The 21,605-nt window shown below is 33.1% G+C and overlaps 2 protein-coding genes across 3 annotated transcripts in view; one reads left to right on the forward strand and one right to left on the reverse strand.

Annotated features, from left to right (window-relative positions):
• Positions 1-515: 515 nt before the first annotated feature.
• LOC107192865 (vesicle transport through interaction with t-SNAREs homolog 1A) lies at positions 516-3,083 on the forward strand. The gene is made up of 4 exons (XM_015582212.1): positions 516-609; positions 737-795; positions 2,307-2,654; positions 2,787-3,083. Exons 1-4 carry the CDS (start codon positions 516-518, stop codon positions 2,943-2,945), a joined length of 660 nt encoding a protein of 219 aa, XP_015437698.1. The 3' UTR covers positions 2,946-3,083.
• Positions 3,084-3,126: 43 nt separating this feature from the next.
• The window catches only part of LOC107192864 (long-chain-fatty-acid--CoA ligase 1), a 30,564-nt gene continuing 12,085 nt past the window's right edge, over positions 3,127-21,605 (reverse strand). Inside the window, exons 4-9 of one of the 2 annotated variants that reach the window (XR_001516314.1) lie at positions 19,723-20,191; positions 11,484-11,774; positions 5,679-5,900; positions 4,431-4,748; positions 3,648-3,994; positions 3,127-3,472 (exon numbers count right to left, since the gene is read on the reverse strand). Coding sequence is in view for 1 of the 2 variants with exons in the window: in XM_015582211.1 (XP_015437697.1) it covers positions 3,857-3,994; positions 4,431-4,748; positions 5,679-5,900; positions 11,484-11,774; positions 19,723-20,191 (1,438 nt within the window). In the remaining variant the exon portion in view is untranslated. Of the gene's footprint in view, positions 3,995-4,430; positions 4,749-5,678; positions 5,901-11,483; positions 11,775-19,722; positions 20,192-21,605 lie in introns of both variants that reach the window. The other variant, XM_015582211.1, reaches the window with a different exon arrangement.

The raw sequence follows: 21,605 nt of genomic DNA on the forward strand, positions 1-21,605 counted from the left end.
AAATTCTTTATTTATACATTTTCAAATTTACAAATTAGTAAGTAACGTTACAAATTAACAAGTGAATATTTCTATCAACGTTAGTCGTCAAATTTGAATTTCTTCTCAGTATTAAAATTTAACAATTGAAATGAGGTCAGTGAATTTATTGTAATGTCGTATAGAGAAAAATAAATAAGGATCAACAATAATATCCAATCATATCAATTATTCTTCGCTATCCTACTAAGCTACAAAATTAGAGTTTAAAAATAAATTTATAATATGTCTATTGTCCCAAGGTTCTTATACATTCATTAGCTTTTTTTTTAAATAAAATATTAAAATGTACTATTTACTAATCCTATGTTTCCATTCTTTCTTGAAATAAATGATATTTAAAAGCCAAGATGTCCGCCATTGCACTAACAATCAGCTGACTTCTGAACGTAGCTGTTTCTAGCTCCCTACGTATATTCAGTGTACGGTTTAGTTTACACTCCTATTTACTCATCTTCAATGGAAATACGTTCAAGATGGCGTCGCTCATTGACAATTATGAGCAACAATACGCCGTTTTGACAGCTGACATCACCGCAAAAATTGGTAGAATAAGAACACAGAGCGGCAGTAAGTACGAAGAAAACCGAATTCTAGAAATCATTCTATTTCGAGTCACTGTTTGTTATTTTTAATGCGTACGCATCTTCTGACATTATTAAACAACAATAATCGATACACGTGACGTAATTTATAGATGAGAGAAGAACGTTTATTCAAGATGTGGACAGACAAATTGAGGAAGCTCAGGAGCTGGTAAAAAACAATATCCTTTATTTCTTTTACTTCCACGCCATTCTACCAAATAAATGTTTCAAATTATTAGAAACTGCAGGCAATTTGTATGTTACATACTGGGGTTAGAACCCCCCCTTTTGATTTTCTGGATTATCATGCTTATAAAAATTGGATTAGTCACAATTTGATGTTTCTTTTGCATTGATTTTCAATAATAATGTAAAGGTATATTGTTAAGTTTTATAGGGCATTTTAGATGCAACAATTTACATCAGATTTTATACATTGACCATAGTTTCAAAGATAGATTCTATAGTGTCCTTTTTAATCTGTTAATAAGATGCAATCACTCTTAAGCATGGATTTAAAGTTCGTAATTTTAATGATGTCACTAAACGTTTCTCTAAAAATTTTAGTGAATATATTCATTGCACATTTGAGGTATCTTTGAGCTAAAGTCTGAATGCTGCATATGTTTTATTGTTATGCAATGTAAGGCTATACAGAAATGCAATATGCAGTTGGGACATGCAATATGAAGAGCAGTTACAATCGTTTAAAGTTGTATAATTTTGGTAAAGATAGTAATGTACACATATTAGTGAGACAAATACATTTTAATAGATCCTTGGCTAGATGTTTTAGTCATTTGAGGCAGTGGTTTGTGTCTTGGAGTACCCTAAAATTCATGTACATACAATACATCAGCAAGTGTAATAAATAGATAACATTACAATTGGATTAGGGTTTTTCATGAAGCAGTATTACAAAATCAGCTTGATGATAGGCAGCTTGGGCAATATGGAGTATCCATCTGTAAGGGCAAATAGACACACACTACTTCGTTTTTAGAGACTTTATGACTTACGAAGAATTTATTACAGACTCATTGTAAACTATCTGCTTTTTTAGACAGGAACTAAGTATTAGATCATTTCGAACAGCTAATTACTAGACATTTTTTTGGCTTCTATTGTATCTGTGTTACATTAAGCTCTCTTTTATAAAAGTATTAAATTTTACCACTTTTATAACAACTACACTGTAGATAGAAAGCATGATAAAATATATTAAGATTTTCTATATTCCATTTTTGCTCTCCAAAAAATCTATGAAATGATAAAATCCTCTAACTATTAGTAAGCATTATGCTAGCGTCATATGCAGAATATTATGTTGAAGTCATTTTTGGTTCAATATAAATTCTCCTACCACCTCTAAAAACATTTCAATGTACATTTGGGACATCCCATGTACGTATAACTGTCGATAGTATACCCAAACACTTAACTGTTCTAATGTCAGGAACTCTTGTGGAATTATCTTCTGTAAACATTTGATTTCTGCTATTAATATGCATCCTCATAGTCACAGTCTTTTCATTCGCTCTCCCTGCATTATGTACCTCGAGTGTATTTTTAAAAGCTATTATACTACGTTAGTAGTTCAGAAATGAAATTACTGTTCAATTATATCGCAACTACGTCGAATAATATTTACTATGTCTTCTTTATATATTTATATTTTAGCTGGAGCAAATGGAACTGGAGGTTCGTGGGGTGAATCGTACGGCTCGTGACCGCTTGCGCGGTCGTGTAGAGAGTCATAGAGCAGAATTGAAACGACTGACTCAGGAATTTCAGTCGGCTAAGAAGCCAAGGGAGGAGAGCATTGAAATAAACAAAGAAGATTCTTGGGAAAGTAGTATTACAGAGGATCAGAAGAAAAGGCTGTTGGATAGTTCAGAGCAAATAGAGCGTAGTGGAAGAACCTTACAAAATGGTTATCGAATGGTGTTAGAAACAGAAGAAATTGGTTCCCAAGTATTGAAAGAATTGCACAGCCAAAGGGAGACGATTCAAAGAGGAAGAGGAAGGGTAAGATATTGATTTTATCTCATACTTAGTAATTCATTTAACTTTATGAATTAGGTGTTCTTTTTAGTGGAAGTAAAATTATTATTACCTATTCTTACATATTAATTATTATTGCGTATATCACCATTTCAGTTACGTGAGACAGATGCAGAGCTGGGACGTGGTTCTCGATTACTATCAGGAATGATATTTAGGAACCTTCAGCAAAGAATTATCTTAGCGGCGGTTGCGTTAACGCTTATAATTGTCGGTTGCGTAGTCGTATATTACAGCTTTAAATCTAAAAGCTAAAGTTGGAAGTACAGTGGTAATCAGAGACCAAGAGGTCAGAATGAGGTTCGAGAGGCCGTATTTATTATCAGTGAGTTTTCACTATTATTACTATATTGAATGCAGTATGTGATGGTTATTATTAAATTATAAATTAGAGAGATGTCGTACCATTTTCTTTTATTTATCTTTTTGCTTGCTTAACTTCGTATTTGAAACGGTGTGTGCATTTGACTTTTTACTGTTATTTTCATATGAGTTTTATACCAGTTTCGTACCAACCCACGCTTCAAATTGATTCACAATTGTACAATCGCTAAAAAGGAGGAAATAGTTGTAATGTATTGTTGTTAGTAATAAAAAATGTTTCTTGTCCAGTTCTAATGATATCAGCAAACGTTTCGGGGGTTTGTAAACATTTGGAATCATCTTCACATGGTTTTATTTATTACGTAAACTTTGCAAATTGACAAAGTGCGGGTTTGCTTCGGCGATCAACGTTCGAGTATCCTAGTTTGTACTAAGTCCAGAGTCTGGCTAAATTATTGCTATTAATAAAAATACAAATCTCTAGTTAGGCAATAATTTGTATCAAAATATGAGGATAAGGGTCAGAGAAGATTGTAGCTAGCTGTGAAAAGTATCGAAGGATGATTGTAGTTAAGAGAAAATCAGACGCGCCTAATAATAACTCATTTTATTACTTATAATATTGTCAATTACCTTAATAGCCTAAAACGGTGCTTTCCCTTTTCTCTTGCGTCGCTATGTAATCGTGAAAATGACATAATAAAAGTTACGCGGAATAACGAACGTATTCGATGACGGAAGTGACGTCTGTGCGGACGAGACACAAAGGCATATTTCGATCCTTCCTGTCTTTGCTGCTCCCAATGCTAATGAAAACAAATCGAAATGAATGTTCAGTCTGGTCAGTCCAAATGTCGGTAGAGATCCTCGATTTGTGGTTTGAAATAGTCTTTCAACTGGGGCCGTTTTGTTTTCAATGTCGGCGTCAGGAGGCCATTTTGAACGGAGAACGGGTCCGGATGTAAATATATATCTTTGACCTAATGTTAACAAAAGACGAAATTAGAACCTGTAACTTCTTTCAAGTTAGAATTAAAATAATTCATGTCATTCCTACTGTGCGCCTATTTTCAAATATTTGTGTTAATTAATAAAATAAAAAAATGTACTTATAAATATCGCAATTTTAATTTCCCACTTATTTTCCACTGATTTTTGAATATATGTCTATGTATTGTGGGGAGTAATTTGTGGCACAATCGGATGAGGGATTATCTTTCACGAAGAAATAAGTCGAATGTCTACAATTGGGTAAATTTTCATATTCGATTATTTTTTAAAGAAAGTCTTAAACCATAAAAGTTTATTCTGTGTTCTCGACTTATTGTTTCATAAGAAATCACCTCCACTTTGTCGTACCACAAATTCATCCCTGCTCTATACATGGTCAAATTCACCAGGTGCAACTTTGTTTACCTGTTCGAAGGATTTAAGGCCAGCTTCCTTTCCCCACGCAAGCATGTCATCCAAAATTAATTGTTTCACCTGCGGATTATTGCACAACACGCTTAGTGTTCCCGGTATACCGTTTTCCACCGCCCAACACTTTACAACGTCTACATCCGGTATCACGATTCCTACGACGCAAGACTTTAGGGATTCCCCGTGGACGAATACTTGGTGTACATATTGACTGCGTAAATAAATATTCTCAATTTTTTCTGGAACTATGTATTCTCCTTGCGATAACTTAAAGATATGCTTCTTTCTGTCGATTATTTTGAGCGTTCCGTTCTGCAAGAAGAATTACCATAATATAATAATATAATAATATTACAACGCTACCCAGATAGTACATGACGCCTTGAAGACGCCCATTTTACGGCTGTTTTTAGGTCTAAGGTGTCTTTGAGCCGCCTTCAAAGCGTCCTGTGCTATCTGGGTAATATAAAAATAATATTGTATTACTATTGTAATACATACAACAAATATAACATTAACATCAGTAATTAACGTTACGGTAAATTTATGTATCGAAGAGGGTACAATTTTTCTATTTCTTTATACATAAATGTACAAAGCTGCAAACAATCTTTTTACTGTTACGTTTCAGTTATATGTTTTCGGAATAAATAAATACAGTCTTACTGTTGAAACGTAGAATATCGTGTATAGCAGAAAGGACCACATGGAAAGTAGAATTGGGAATTCTCTAAGACCCCATCTTCGTAATGGGGGTTCAAATAATTGGGTAGAAAAAAAGCGGATATGAGAATGGTACGACGTTCTGAAGAATTTTATCGATGCATTTGTAATTTTCGAGGCTTCCGTCTGCAAGCAGTGACCAGTTGGACGAATAAAATTATCCTAACGTTTCTCCAACATTGCAGTTAGCTTCTTCAGAAGTCGAAAGATAATTGACACTGGTCAACTGAACAATTAAAGTACTGTCATTGATAACTATTGTAATTGACGCCCATCGTAATACATATATAAAAGAGTACAACTCTAATAGTGAACCTTCACATGACTCATAACAATATCAGCATGTCTTTCAACCCCAGATGAAGTTAATTGGAATATTGGCAAAACGTTGGGATAATTTATTCAAAAGAATATGGCTTACAAAAAAAAATATAAAACTATACGACGTCAAGCCGTGAGAACCTTAAATCTTTGAATTTTACCGTGATAGAAAAATTTGTACAGTGTTTTTTGTCTTACAGGCAACCACATGCCGATGTCCCCCGTATGATGCCATCCGAACTCGTCGATAACCTCAGCAGTTTTTTCGGGATCCTTGAAGTACCCGACGAACACGTTAGTACCCTTCACGCATACTTCACCTTGGCTCTTCCTGGCGTAGTATTCCATTTCCGGGACATCCACTAATTTGACGCAACAACAAGCAACCGGTGGTCCCACGTGTTCCGGTACATGATCGCCCTGCAATGGATGCGAAAGCGTGAGTAAGATCAATTGGCCATTTAAAGTCATCTTCACCAAATTTTGTTTCTTTCAAGAGATAAAATGTGTGTCAGTCTGCAGAGGTGTTGGATTAAAGATCAATGGCTTTATGTGGTTAATTGTTTTTGGAAATAGCTATGGGCATTAAGAGTTGAGCATTTATGGAAAATATTGTTGAAATGTTATAGAGGAAACTGAAACCCCTTTTGGGAACAGACTATTCATTAGCTGTTGTATAACAATGAAGTGAATGGTATTGTCATATTTGTTCCAATACTACTGGAAAATGAATTCTGAAAATATAGCGACCAGAAAAATAAATTTATGCGGTTTATGGTCCCAGATAAGACATAACGCCTTGAAGACGCTCATTTTATGGTTATTTTATGTCTGTGGCGCCTTTAAGTCCTCATTAAACCGTCTTAAGTCGTCTGTGTGCTATCTGGGGTAAATTCAGGAGAAATAAATTAAATCGTGGGAATTAAGTAATTCTTTAATATATTTCAAGTTCAATTTTGAAACATCTGTTCTATTATATTCGTCTCAATATTAGGGGTTCACGGAACACTTATGTATTTTTAAACATTCGAATGTTTTCATTTGTGTAATTGTGAATTTTACAGTGTAATATTGTCGAAAAATTTGCTACTCGTTAGAAGTAGGTTTCTTCGTGTATTTTAATGTCTATCGTATTAAATATTTTAAATTGGTATTTTATAATACGATTAATTGTTCAAAATAAAGAAGAATAAAATTCAGCATTCAAAATAACGTATATGCAGTTTTGTTTAAACGTCTTTGAATCCCCACATAACAATGGTGTAAAAATGACAACACAAACAAACGAGAAGATCTAAAGATAATGCTGCGTTTTTTTTACACTTATAGGATGCATTACTGTCTAAAGATCAGTATAATACAAGTTTGAATAATTTAATATTTGGAACCATATTGCAAATGTATTATAAATATTAGAAATAATGCAAATATCGATACGGATGTTGCAATTGTCTAAAATTCGGTATGAAAAAACATTTAATACAACTTAATTAATTTCAATTTTATGCGAAATCTAATAGAACTCTTAACGTGGTGCATAAATTTCTATTTGATTCTAGTTTCTAAAAATATGTCTCTAAAAATATATTATTTTGTGTATAAATATTCGTCGGTTTAATTAAAACAAAAATTATTTCAATTAAACATTTTCCTATGAAAGTATCATACTCATTTTTTAACAGTATTAAAATATATGAAAATGATCATTCTGCCTATGAAAAGTATTGTACTAAAATCTAATATACTGTTCAAGAAAGACTAAGGTAATAAATATTTATGTAAAATAACTTATGAAATATGATCCACTCTTTCAACTTATAATTCAAGTCGAGTCGAGAAATTGAAAATTTCAAGCCTACGTCAGTCGTCTTTGTCTCGTGCCTCACTAAAACTGCTTCATCTTGAAAACACGTTTCGTATAGCACAGTTACCTATCGTTCCAAGTTCTCAGATTGTTTATTAACCAGCCAGTTAAACGAGATTTCGGTGTATTGCAAAACGTCGAACATTTTTAAACATTCCCGACTGAATCACCCAGCACGAATATACAGGGTGTCCCCAAAATCGAGGTACAACGGACCGAGTGGTAATTCTACATGCAAAAATAAGTCGAAAAAGAAGAATAACATTATTACACTTAAGGCTTCGTTTTCGAGATAATCGAATTTGAAAATCTTCTGAATACGCGTGCAGTCGAATAGGACTTGATTAACGCGTCTGTTCATTGCAGTCCGTTTCTACTTACTACCACGACGAAGACACGCGTTTCAAATTAATTTTCGAATTCGATTTTTTCGAAAATAAAGCCTCAAACAAAAAGAATTTATTCTTTTCTTTCGACTTATTTTTTCTTTCAGAATAATCACCCAACCGGTTTTATGACGATTTCGGGAACACCCTGTGTATTGTTTCTCGAAATATCGGCAGACGCGTAACGTCAAAGTTAAATAAATCAATTCAACCATTGGCGACCGGTGTGCACAGACGGTGCAACGTTTTCAGAAATTGCACACACGTTTAGTCATAGTATAGTCACGCAGCTGATATTGTACACGTTTGACGTGCTCGCCACGTGCTTTTTGGCGCGTTGTCGCGGATTCCTTTTTTATTCCGTACCAGCCGACATAAATACCTACGTCTGCCTATAAATATTAGCTCGTGTTCGCCTAGGTGCATCGATACCAGCAAATATGACAAAAATAGTGACTATGCGTGTCACTTGATCGTTAGTCAGTTCTCGATTGAAATCTCCACGGCATGATCTCACCGTTCGAGCGTCGGCCATTCTTATTGCATACGTTTCCTTTATTGTCCGTTACCGGAAACAATAATAATACCTTATTTTTATGGCCTTAAATCGACTTTATTTACTTGTTATTGGAATGTGAACTAATAAAATGATAAGATTGTATTCACTATTTTATAATACGATTCTAAATAATAATGTCTTTAGTGTACCACAGAAAAAGATACAGTGACTCATAAGTTTATTACATGACCAAATTATTTGACCAAATTATTTGACCAAATTAAATTGCCAAAACGGGAATTTTGTTTAAAAATTAAGAAAAATATATCATAGAAAGATGATAAGAATGAAGATGATGAGAATATTTAAATAGAAATTGCATAAATATTTTTACACTTAGTTGTTATTTTGGAAGTCTAGTGATTCACACAAACGTTCATATACTTCTGATATAACAATTAAGTGTAAAAATGTATATGCAATTTCTATACTTATATATTCTCATTGTTTATATTTTCATCATCCTTTATGAAAACTTTTTTCTAAGTTTGAAATACAATTCGCATTTTTGTACATAATTTGCTTACATAGAAATGACAGCCTTCTGTATACAAACTTGTAAGCCACTATATGTGAACAAATGTATGATTCATTGTGTATAGTAATATGTGCAAAACAAGAGCAAAGAAAAAATATTCAGAACTAAAACATAACAAGCGGTGTAAAATATAAAAAATTTTAATTATGTTAAGAGATTTTATAGAACGCATTTCAGTACAACCTATAGAATCTGAATTAGTTCTTTAACACCAATTATTTTGCAACCAGTAATTATCAGTAAAGGTAAAAATAAAAGATCTATAGTGCGAATGAAGTAAACTCTTTGAAGTCTAACAACGAAACTTCGGTACTCCGAAAATTCCGATTATTTTTAAACTCCTCAGGTTTGTAGAGGATTTCAATAGCAGCATCGGATAATTTTTCATTTTTGCTGATATTTCGTTCTTCAGGGTGAAACCACCCGTTAAATGTTAATGTATGTTTTCCTATTTTCCTGTATATCTTCAAAACTATAGTAGATATAAAAAAACGGTTAAATGAAAATTTAATGGCTTCTTATGCTCTATAAAAGTGTCTAATTTGTATTTATTTATTTAAAAACAAATTTTTAACAGTTATGTTGCAAACTTTTATAGATCATAAAACGTTATTAAATTTTCATTGTCACAGTTTTTTAAATCTACTATAGTTTCCAGAATATACAGCAAAATAGAAAAACACATAATAACATTTAAGGGGTGGTTGCACCCTGAAGAATTGAATATCAGCAAAAACGACAAAATGCCCGATGCTTCTATTCAAATCCTCACAGACTGCGATGTTTATAAAAAATCGAAATTATTGAGGTCCCTCACAGACCTTGTAAGTTTAAAAAAAAATTGAAATTATTCAGGTACACCGAAGTTCTCTTGTAAGTGGCGTCTATAGTCGACGGTTTTGAAATTCGATCTTCCGCGATCTTCCTGAAAGTCGACGTTAATGTGGAACCGAGTAGCAACAGGCGGATTCTTAAACTCGTTAATAACCTTGAGTCGATTTATTTTTCAATCCGTCGCAGCTATTTTTCTAGCTCGCCGATGGCTACATACCACGACTTAGGCTCAGTGGCTGCGAAAGCGATTTATTTGTGGAGCGTTTATTGACCACCTTCTCTGTCGAGACGCAAGTATGTATATCTAAGGTATTTGCCACGAGCTGAAACGTATATTCATAATGTTTTAAGCTTATTTCCCTCTTTCGAAGTCCGATATAACATTATTCGCGCAAGACACAGCATTTTGACTCTCTGAATCAATACTGTTGAAAGTACATACATACATTGGGTAAAAAAACATATTTGCATATCCTTTAAAACAGAACAATTTTTTTTAAATTAGTCCAAGTGACTTCAGTTCTTTTGTGAAGTTAGGAAAATCTGTTTACTAAATGATGTGTAAACACATTTTGAGAAGGTTGCAAATTGTTGGAATCGCGAAGATAATTAAGTAAAGGTTGCTTTTTACAATTTTTCGTTTGAGACTGTAATGAAAATTTAATAAATACATTTCAATGAGTTGTGTTAGTTATAATAAATGCTGAAAATTTTATCAAAATCGGTTAACGTTGCTATGAAAGATAAACGATTAAAAATGTTAAAAATCACAGTTTTTCGCAATTTTCGACCTACAACTGTAGTAAATCTACCAATTCTTACATCTTTCCATGCGTGTCTCTCGTTTCTGTATCAACCGATTTCCATAAAAGTTAAGTATGTATGTAAGTAACATGATTCTTCAATATGTATTTATTAAATTTTCATTATAGTCTCAGATTAAAAAGTCGTAAAAAACTACCTTTACTATTTTCTTCGCAATTCCGACCAATTGAAACTTGTTCAAAATTTTGTTTACATATCATTTAGTAAACTAATTTTTCCAACTTCACAAAAAAACTCAAGTCACTTGGTCCGATATTAAAAAAGTTGTTCTGTTTTAAAGGGTGTGCGAACACATTTTTTAACCACTGTATATCACATCTTTGCTATGATAGTGGCACAACAAGAAAATGTTTTTTTTTTGCTTCTTTTGCATAAACTCCTTAGGTGTAGTACTTTTCTACGTAATCTAAATATTTGCAAAAGCAACATGAATTTAAATAAATCATACCAGTAGTAAAATATTAGTCGATTAGAAGTTTTTGAATGCTTTCCTTATAAAATTGAAATTTTTTCAAGTTATGTCACTATCAAAGCAAAGCAGCGATATATCGTGATGAAATGGATCTGTTTAAATTTTTGTTATCAAGAATATAGAATATTTTCCTGTTGACTTGTATACATATAAGTTACAACTTACTATTAGGTTGAATGGAAAATTTTTGAAATTTTTGTTAATACATACGACGGAGAATCTCAATAATACATTATTAGAACACACTAAACTTCATCACGTTTCGTGGTCCACCCTGTATAAGTACCTTAATAATAGACTGCGGATGTTTATGCAAATATAGATTTTTATGAGCTAATTTGACAGAAACTGGAATCCACCAGAAATTTATTTCCCTTATTAATGGATTTTCTGAAATTCCAAATTGAAACCTATATTTCATTAAACTTTATTATACTTATTACTACATTGACTTTCATATAGTCGTGTTTCGTATAAATATATGAAATCCTGAATTTATTTATGGAATTCAGCGAACACACTCACCTGAATCGTAAGAGTAATCGGCGCACAACACTCCGTCTGACCGTACCCCTCGACGATCAAGCAGCCAAGGGCACACCTCGCGAATGTGAGCACATTTCCGGCAAGGGGCGCAGAACCCACGACCATCAGTCTTAACCGTCCACCTGTCGACTCTTTGATCTTGCCAAAGGCGAGCTTGTCCCAAACACTGTTGTTCCGTATGATGCCTTTCTTGATCTCCCCCTCCTTCGCCCGCATGCCCATACTGAACACCAACTTTTTGAAACACGAGCTTTGAAGTTCCGCTTGGACCTGCAAACGTTGACTTTTATTCATATTGGAAGGTGACGGTAAATACAGGGTGTCCCAAAATAACTTCGACTACCGGGAATGAGGGGTTCCTGGGATGATTTGAAACAACTTTTTCCTTAGCAAAAATGTTATCCCAGACTTTGTTAACGAGATATTAACGAAAAACCCTGACCAATCAGAGCGCGTCTGCTGGCCGAGCTTCCACGATAGCGTGGGCTACGCGCTGGGATTGGTAGCTAACGCTACCAATATTGGTTTTGGTCCTGTGGTTAACAATGGGTACCGTGATTTACGGTATGTAGGCAAATAACACCCAATTCTGTTTTTACGCGAACTTCTTGTACACAATTCTGATTTAACACGAATTAGAAAAAACATTTAATTCTCTTTTTACAGGATCTGTTTTGTTTTAACCCTCTTCCGTCCCTTGTGTCAATTTGACACAGTTTGCTTCTAAGAAATGACGTTATTTTGTCATGTTTAGTTATATTTAGCTGAGGCTTTGTGACTTTTGCCTTAAAGAATTTGAAAATTTAACTATTTATCACTCCATTGCATTCATTTTTACCACTGGGTCTATTTGACACCGAGCAACAAATTACGTTGAGAAAATGAGAGACAGATGAGGGTTAACACGATTGATCCAAATTCTAAAAAACAATTTTTGATTAAAGATCTTGACTGCAGGTCTTGAACTGGCCAGTAAATTGGGTAATACTTTTGTCAAATATGAAAGTTTTTACGGGGTCTGAAGATTCTTACAGAGAATTATGTAATCGCCTAACGAGCCTAACCAAAGCACGAACACAACGATTGATAACTGAATTCATTCCTAGAACGAGTGAAATGTTGACATCACAAGAGAGTATTTGGTGCTAATTTTGTTCAAGAGATCATAGAAAGAATTTCACCAAAGGAGTAATAATTTACTTTATATAATATTTTTTATATAGATGTGCAATGTTTATAAAATAAAAAGTGCAAACAGGTAAAAATGATAAGATTCTAACATTTTCATATGATTTATTGTATTATTTTTGCTGATTTTTCAGGTCTGGAATCAATCTTCTAATTATCCATAGATACAATATTTTTCTACATGAATTTTCTACACGCACACCCCCTATTAGATGTAGGTATGCAGAAAGGTGTCATTAATTTTGAACAATTGCTACAGCATCCATTACTGGAAATAACTCCCCCATTTTTCATAACTTCTTCCCAATATTCTGGTAAAACTTGAATACCCTGCAGGTAAGATAAAATAAAATCGCAATATCAGCTTAAATGCGACCGCCATCAGATTTCTATACACCTAATAATTTTATTATCTCAATTCTAACAGTTTAAGCAGTCATGAAAGTAATCCTAGGACTCTACCTAGGCTAATAAGAGAGTGCAAGACCTTCTGGACATCGATTCAATTATGGCTCTGAACATTGGTAGATTTTGTCTACGAAAATACACCATTCTGGGGCCAGATACTCAATATTTTTCGAGATATTCATGATTGAAGTTTCTGTTCAAAAAACTGTACTGAGGTTAAGTTAGTTGAAGTACGGAGTAAGCAAAGTTAGGTTATGTGAGTTAGCAAAAGGTGCTTCCATTTATGGTCCCGCGGAGTTTATCACCGTCGACAATACTCATGATTATGGATTCTATATTTAATGGGCCAGATTGAAAGCTATGCTTTCCCAGAGAATGTTGGCAAACAGGCGTATGAACGTCCGTCTATTTGAACGATCAATTTGTTGGTTGAACGATTTGCGGTCACAGAAAGAGCACTTGATCCCGCGCACATCTGGAGCTAATGGTTACCAAAGCGGTCTTCAGTTGGGATCAGCTCTGACAGGTTTGAAACGAGAGAAATTTCCTTGGGACAATGCCTTATTCCTTTTGGTCTGTCCCTCGGTCACGAGGAAAATCGGCGTCGCGTGACCGTTCGATGTTTGGACGGAGTCTAATTCTGTTCGATTCATTCCTGCATTGTTCTAGGCTTGCGTTAGGCTTCATGGACTTTGTGGAACGACTTCCTCGAAGAAGGTTAATTATACATCGTGTGCTTTAGTGAGATACGAGTAATTGTCGAATTTATTTGTAACGGGATTAACAAAGATGACGGAAACCATGGACATAAATGACGTTATTTGAACGCTGTTGAAAAAGTTTCTTCGTCCGTAATTGGATTTTTCTTTTTCTGTGCTCTTATCATTTAATTTTTTATGTAAATTAATTTTTTAAATGCAAACTTAATAAGTATTTCTTATGAAAATAAAATTCAAACAGGATCATGTGTATTACAGTTTTGAACTTTGAAAGAATCTTCACACATTTCGAAAATAGCCTTTTCTTGTTCACTACAACGGATCCCGTGTGTTTCTTTCTAAATTTCGTTTAATTTTTGAAAAGGTGATTAATATCAGTTTTGTGAAAAAAAGTGAAAATATTGAAGATACATATTTCGAAGATAAAAGTTTAAAGTAGTATGATATGATAATTTTAATTCTGTATCTGTATAAGCAGTAAGTTCAATAACACTGTATTATTTGATGTAACATTATTCATTCACATTTTAATTACCTTACAAAATTTTATATACTGTCTTTATGTCTTTATCAAAAGGTAACATAGCAAGAAATTGTTGCGTGTTCTCCTAATTTGTAGCACGTCCAATTCGTTTGACATATTTTCTTTTAAAATGAATTGGAATTCATAGCTAGTTCAAATGAAATTATATAAATAGCTTCCTACTCAAACAGTAAATTCACCGAAAGAAAATGATCGAAATTTATTATCGGAAAATAGTAACTGAAATATATAGCTGAATCAAACTACAGTAAGATACACTGAATCATCGTTGGCTATTACACATCCCAACAATCATGCATTTGTTTATGACTACATAAAATCTTGTTATAGGAAGCGATTTTAGCTACGTGTTTTGACAGGAATTGCATGTCAGACATTCCATTAACAAAGTTAATCCATCCTTTACTGTTTCAGATTCGAATCCCGAATTTTCAAAGTGATGTACATTTTTGTTGCACGTTTGGAGTTGATTAATATCATATGAAATGCATCTTTTTAGATATTTAATTCTTCTGTATTCCTAAAATAAATATAAGAATCTCATTCTGCAAGTTAACCTGCTGTTTCACTTTAAAGTTAATTTTTACTGGGGAATACAGTTTCATACAAAATAAAAATATGAATCTTCCCGTTGAATAATTTTATAGTTACAGTTTCGTTACACGTATCTGGTTGACAACAATAATAGAGAATATAAAAGGTGTTTCGTAACTAATTCTACGCAAAAAAAATAGTTCGAAAGTATTGTATAAATTTGTGCCGTGACTCGCTTCGTTTTCGACATAATTGTATAAGAATAATCGAAGTTACCCATGAATTTAATTTAATGTTTTCCTTAAATGAGTCTAATAAATACTTCACGAAAATATGGCTTAAAATACGTATTATTTAGTTTCTTTCATACGGACAATCTAAAATCTTTTGATTAATTACGTGTAGAAAGGGAAACAAGGGAAATACAGAAATACGTATGTTATTGCGACAAATTTGATGTTTAGATGAATTCTGTACACACACAATGCACAGTTTTCATTCATTCGGAATTTCAGGGTTACGACAGCGACGGGTTCGTCTCCACCTGTTTCGCCGTGTTCGTTCTGCAACCCCGTTTTGCATTTGCCAGAGCAACAGATTGCGTACTGCTGACCTTAACGTTTCGGACACATTCTTAATATCCATACAATGTTGTAGAAATGTGATTTCAAGACGCAATTCATGGTGGAAGATATTTAACTCTCATCCGTCCCTCATTTTCTTAACATAACCCTCCGTGAGCAAACATATTTTTTACTGTTCAGGCTTTCAAAAAATCTGACAAAATTCTGAGCTACTTATCAAAGTCTCTACTATATTATACAATCGGTCGTCAAGTCAAATGTTCCAAACTTTTTTCGATAAAAATAAAAATTCGAAGCAAAGTCCGGGAAAAATGGGAATTCCCTTATGTCGTTAACGACCGACATTGTTTACGGAGGGTTAATTTGTAGGTTTAATTTGTACCTTGGTGTCGAATTAACACAGTGATAAAAAATTAACATCATAAAGAGATAGATAGTTAAATTTGCGAATTCTTTGAAATAAAAGTCATGGAGTCTCAGCTAAAAATACCTACATATGACAGGATAACATCATCTCCTAGAAGGAAAATGTGTCAAAGTGACACAATAGACAGATGAGGGTTAACAACGTTTTAATTTAACAAAAAACAAATTTACTTGAAAAGTTAACATAATAGGTATATGTATACATAGTATGGAAAGAGAAACTATTATAATACAAGATCTGGATAAAATATACATTATAAATAGTATATTTTATTAAGTGTACCAATAAATAATTCACCTGTTCTTTTAAATATGAAGCGATATATTTTAAATTATACTTATACATATATCCTCGGATCCTTCACTGAGAAAATTTGGTGTAGGATGTTATAAAATTATTATGAATTTAAATTAAACATCTTTGGCTTTTAGAGAATATAAAATAAAAATATTTTACTTGTCGAAACTTCACTTTTAAAATATTATTTTATTTGAACCGTATAGCATTCATTATTCAAAATAGTATTTGAAATATTTTTTCTTTAAACTTTGCCCAAATCTATATAATACAACAATTTGTCTGGGCCTTTATTAAAGGTATGAACCTTTGACTGGTTACGTGCTTTTAAAATCACATGGTCGACCACGTGGGGTTCGTCAGATCTTTTATGAAAAACGTCTATAATCTGCATTATTATTTTTATTGCGGACATCCGTATGATTGGTATATACGAAGTTACGTTTTCTAAATTAAAAATGAAACATAATGTATTATATTTATTCTTAAATTCTGTAAAACATAACAGAACATAAAAGAATACTCTCTAGTTAACAACAAATTAGAATCATCTCTATTCTTATAATTCAATAACATTATCACAGCTATACGAAAGCACACAATTTGCATGATTGAAATGACAGTGTTATGAACGTTTAAAGTTGGCTGGGGTCAATTAAAATCCACGTGCCCAATCAATAGTTAACTGTAATCGATGTGGTGTTAATCCCTTATTAAAAAGAAAGTTATATTATTCAACAAACATTTCTTTCTTTTTATTAAAATTCAAACAATGTACTAAGTAATTGCAAAATAAAAATTGCAAAGAATATGCAGCACCAGAATCGTGGGCGCGATGGAAAATGCGGAAAATAATTTCGCAGACACGGAAACGTTACCGAACGAGCTCCTATGTTTACACGTCCGGTTCACTCTGCTAATGCAGCTGTCCATCAAACGCGCGCATCTGACACAATTCGTCAAATTAGTTTTGATAAACGAAGAGAAATAAGACTGGTTAGGCCGTGCATGATTTCCAAGAGAATTCAGTTCTTAATAGACTGGCTGATGTTAAATTATTTAACGTTCGCGTCCTTGCACTTTGCGGCATCGTCGTCGAGCTTAAAAATATCTTTTCCGCTCGGCCATTTCTTCGTCGCAAAATTCGCGATACACAATGTCGAACTCTAAGATTTCCGTGATACATAACTTTCCATAGGTTATTTAGCGCGATCATTTTTGTACACCGACGAGCAATCGAAAATAGCTTTACGCCTAACGACTCTGTGGTAATTTAACTGCTGAGAATACAGATAATATAATACTCTATTTAATGCATCCGAAATAGAATATAAAATACTTTCCTAAATATTATCTGGAAGTTTTTTGATTGGGAATGATTTTATGATAGATATGTATTATATAAGAATATCTTATGTTTCACTCTAAAGCAAGAGAAGAAATGTTGAAACATGGATATATTACTACATATTAGTATCGCGAGAATGTGCTTGTCAATTAGAAAACTTGATATATTTGTATTAAAGCTGTAAAGGAATTTTAATCCATTTATAGCTTTTTTATGTAAGTCTGCGAATTAAGAAATTAGCTAATTATTCACAACTTCTGGTATTCTGCTTTCTCTAACATGATTTGAAAAGAGTATTTTATATAAAATTTTTATCATTTTATATAAATTTTATCATGATGTTTGTAGCAATAATTAAGATTCTTTAATAGATACACTTTCTATGTATAAAAAATAACTGATTAAAAATGATGTATTATTAAAAGAATCCTGTCTGATTTTCAATGTTTATCTTTGAAGAAATTAGAAGTTCTCAATTGTAATAAAATTAAAAAATTATTATAATTACATAATTTAAACAATTGGTATTTATCCCATATTTCTTCTTGCTCTATTTGTCTATTTATTGAGACTTATTTTGTCTTCTATTAACATCATTTCCCTTCCTTAATCCTCATGCACCGTTTGGATCAATTTGATCCAAAAACAAAAGGAATAATTTTTAATTATATTTTTTCTTAGAGAAATTTTGTATGAATTTCATATCGGTAGATAACGTATATGAAACTTTAGCAACAATTTAATATAAGACATGATAATAGTGAAAGTAATTATTTGGTGTACAGTACAGTAGGGTTAATACATAATTATGGACTTCAACTACAGGCATGTTTCTTCAAATTCCATTTATGAAAGTCTGTTTGAAAAATTTAAAAAGCATTCCAACTACTTATTATTATACTTTCTACTATCGATACATTTGGAACTATTGACAAAAAGAAATTAAATATTCGTGAAGGGAACATTATTTCGAGTAGAGATTATGAAGTCAACTATAAAACAGGCTCATTTTTAAATATTCCTTCAAATTGTATTTGACACTTATTGGATTTTCCTAAGGAATTGGATTCGAATACTGCACAATTTCTATCGCATTTCCATGGAGTTGAAGTGCATACACAAAAGTGAAGAAAACATTTATTTTCCTAATAAGCTTCTTCACTTTCGTACTGAAGTTTCGATTGATCATAATCATAAATCTTAACACTAAATCCACTAAAGCGATCAAAATGAAGAGTTCGTAAACTCTTGGAGAAAAGATTACAATGTTATAACATTGCACGTCTACAAAAAAAATAAAACACTGAACTATTTTAGTTAAAATAATTTGAATTAATTCAAATCCGTCCAGTTTCATAAAACTGTATATTTTACCGATCTGATAGAAATCTGGACGCCAGAGGCAGAGGGTGTTAACTCCACTATAAAAAAAAAAAGACATTTTATATGTTTCCCGTATCAAAATTTTCACTCTTTATATTTCGTTCTAAGTCGTGTTTAGTTTTCTAATATAGTGTAAGAATTATATCCAGAGAAGCAGTGTAAAATCTATCACATAAGGACGTAATGAAATGGTTACCATTTCTATTTCTGTTTGTCGTTAAATTCTTACAAAACGGTTCCAAAATGACAAGGTTCTTGCGGCTTCGATTTGTTTTGCTCGAAAGTTTGAAAAATCTGATTTAATACACTCCGGCTCTGGGGTCCAGAAATAAGTATACATTCATTGTCGGTCGTTCAAATATCAATAAAGCTATAACTGTCGATACATAGTCCCTAATAAAATAAAATTAAAAAAAGATTGTAAAAGAAAACATATCTGTGGACTTAACTTTGTGCACTTAAATTAAAAAAATTCTTCACCTATTTGCTATTAAAATCTCCTCCAGCACCCTGTTCCCTCTAATCACTTTCTCTTTCAACGTACCATACTTAAAGAAACCATTCTAACCTCAATGTACCAGCCCAAAACAGAAAACAAAAATCGCGAGATACTCAAAAGTAAGAAACACCAATTCGTCAGAACGATTGGACACAAGCCTGCGAACAAACGCAGAATATTCGCACACCAGGTGGTCGAAAAGATTGGATCACGGTCGGGGGAGGGAGGGAGGGTGTGTAGAGAAGCGATTGGGAAACTGTCGACATTTCGTAATACTCGCAACTCACCTTGTCGTACATTCGATTCAAGAGCCTCGGGACCGCTGGCATCACGGTAGGCCTCAAGGCTCTCATATCCTCGGCTAACGTTTTGATGTCACCGCTGTAAAAGCCCACGGACCCGCCCACCATGTACATAGCGTTCTCGCAGCACCGTTCCAACATGTGTGCCAGAGGCAAGAAACTGATCATCGTGTCCTTGTACGAGGGTTTATGCTCGCCCAGCTGCAGCAGAACCGCGCACACGCCCGCCATTACGTTTTGGTGGGTCAACATCACACCTTTTGGGTTGCCGGTGGTCCCGGATGTGTAGCACACCGTGCACAGATCGGTCACCTTGGGCGCCACTTCTGGATGACTCTTCTGGGCGCCGAGACGCTCGACGTCCTCGAACCTAACCACCTCAACGCCACGATTCTTCGCCCTCTGGTGCGTTGCTTGACGCACCTCCTTCACTACCACCAGCTTCCTTAGACATCTAGGGGAAATTGTTTCATTTAGTAGGGGAGTGCAAAAAATTGTAACAGGTTTTACTCTAAAAGAATAGACAAATAATAATTCTAATTATAATTGAATAATAATTTAATGAGATATATAATGATTATTTTAGAGCATATGTATTTTTGGAATATTATTTATTGAATTTATAATTATTTGTAATTATTTCTATTATATAATTACATTATGTTAATTATATATTAAATTATAGTTCTTGATATTTTGATGTCAAGAAGTATCCTTCCTAAAGGTGAGTATCCATTTGTTGCGTATCATCGTATCGTATCACGATATAATACATTTTGATACGCAACGATGCAACGCTTGCTCGTCCATATTGATACACAACGGTGATACGATTCGAGGATACACAACAAGTGGATACGCACCTTTAGACATCTGGGGAGAAAGATTTCGATTAGTAGGGGATTTGTTTCTATTTATTTTAGTATTTATAGTCAAATTTGGTTCATGTCTCAGAAATCAGTGTTATCAGGACATATTGTTATTTTATTCTTCGAAATCATTTAAGGAACCTTTGTTGTAGGTATGAATTAAGTTAATCTACACCTATTTTTAGGTACCTACATAATGTTAGTAAACTTTTGAGAGAATTTATGAGTAGAGAAAATATAGTAATTTAGCCGAATCGAATAAAGAACATAATCCTTCGTTATTCTTATATAACCAATTGTTTAGGTTTAGATCCGATTACAATATCATAAAATCCTTGTAAAAGCCAAAATACTTCACTTTATGTTTATCTACAGTTTGCAATTTCTTAATGAAATCATGTGTGAAAAGAAGGTTGTCATATTTTCGAAACAAATTTTTATGTACACGTAAGTGACTAAATATGTGTACGCTTACATAGTCCTTAAATATAACGTCAATTTCTATTCATCATGAGAAGAAAACAACTGTTTAAATATTAAAATTATTTAACTTAAAAAAAGGAAGAATTGATAAGATCTTTTAAAAATTAATTTCTTGAGACTTCCTCCATTTGTAACTGATCTTCCATTTTTTTTAAATTATGAAGGAATAGAGCATTCAGTTTTTTCCTTCTACATTTAAATTCTTTGCGCTCAATTTCTCCTGTTAAGTTTTCACTGCTGCTACCAATATACTAATATTATTTTATTACACAACCTTCGGTAATACGTGTTGCAAAAATGATATTTTTAAAAGATTTCATCAGCGTTCATCAATATTGAACGAAATTAACGGGTTAACGTACAGATTCACTTAACGCGTGAAAATAGATAACGTATTTTTACTCCTCTACCGGCAGTTTTGTTTATTTTTAATTTCTGAAGAAATTGTTTGGACGGCTTCGCTCAACGCAACAGTGTGTTACAGTGTAAGAAGATTAATGTTTCGTGTTGCTAAAC

This window comes from Dufourea novaeangliae, unplaced genomic scaffold (assembly GCF_001272555.1).
Source record: "Dufourea novaeangliae isolate 0120121106 unplaced genomic scaffold, ASM127255v1 scaffold443, whole genome shotgun sequence".
Classification (NCBI taxonomy): Eukaryota; Metazoa; Arthropoda; class Insecta; order Hymenoptera; family Halictidae; genus Dufourea; species Dufourea novaeangliae.

Excerpts from the sequence above, each read along its gene's own strand:
- LOC107192865 (XM_015582212.1), top strand. The coding sequence starts at position 516 with ATGGCGTCGCTCATTGACAATTATGAGCAACAATACGCCGTTTTGACA. Across the intron at positions 610-736 it reads AATAAGAACACAGAGCGGCA|ATGAGAGAAGAACGTTTATT; the intron begins GTAAGTACGAAG and ends CGTAATTTATAG. Across the intron at positions 796-2,306 it reads TTGAGGAAGCTCAGGAGCTG|CTGGAGCAAATGGAACTGGA; the intron begins GTAAAAAACAAT and ends TTTATATTTTAG.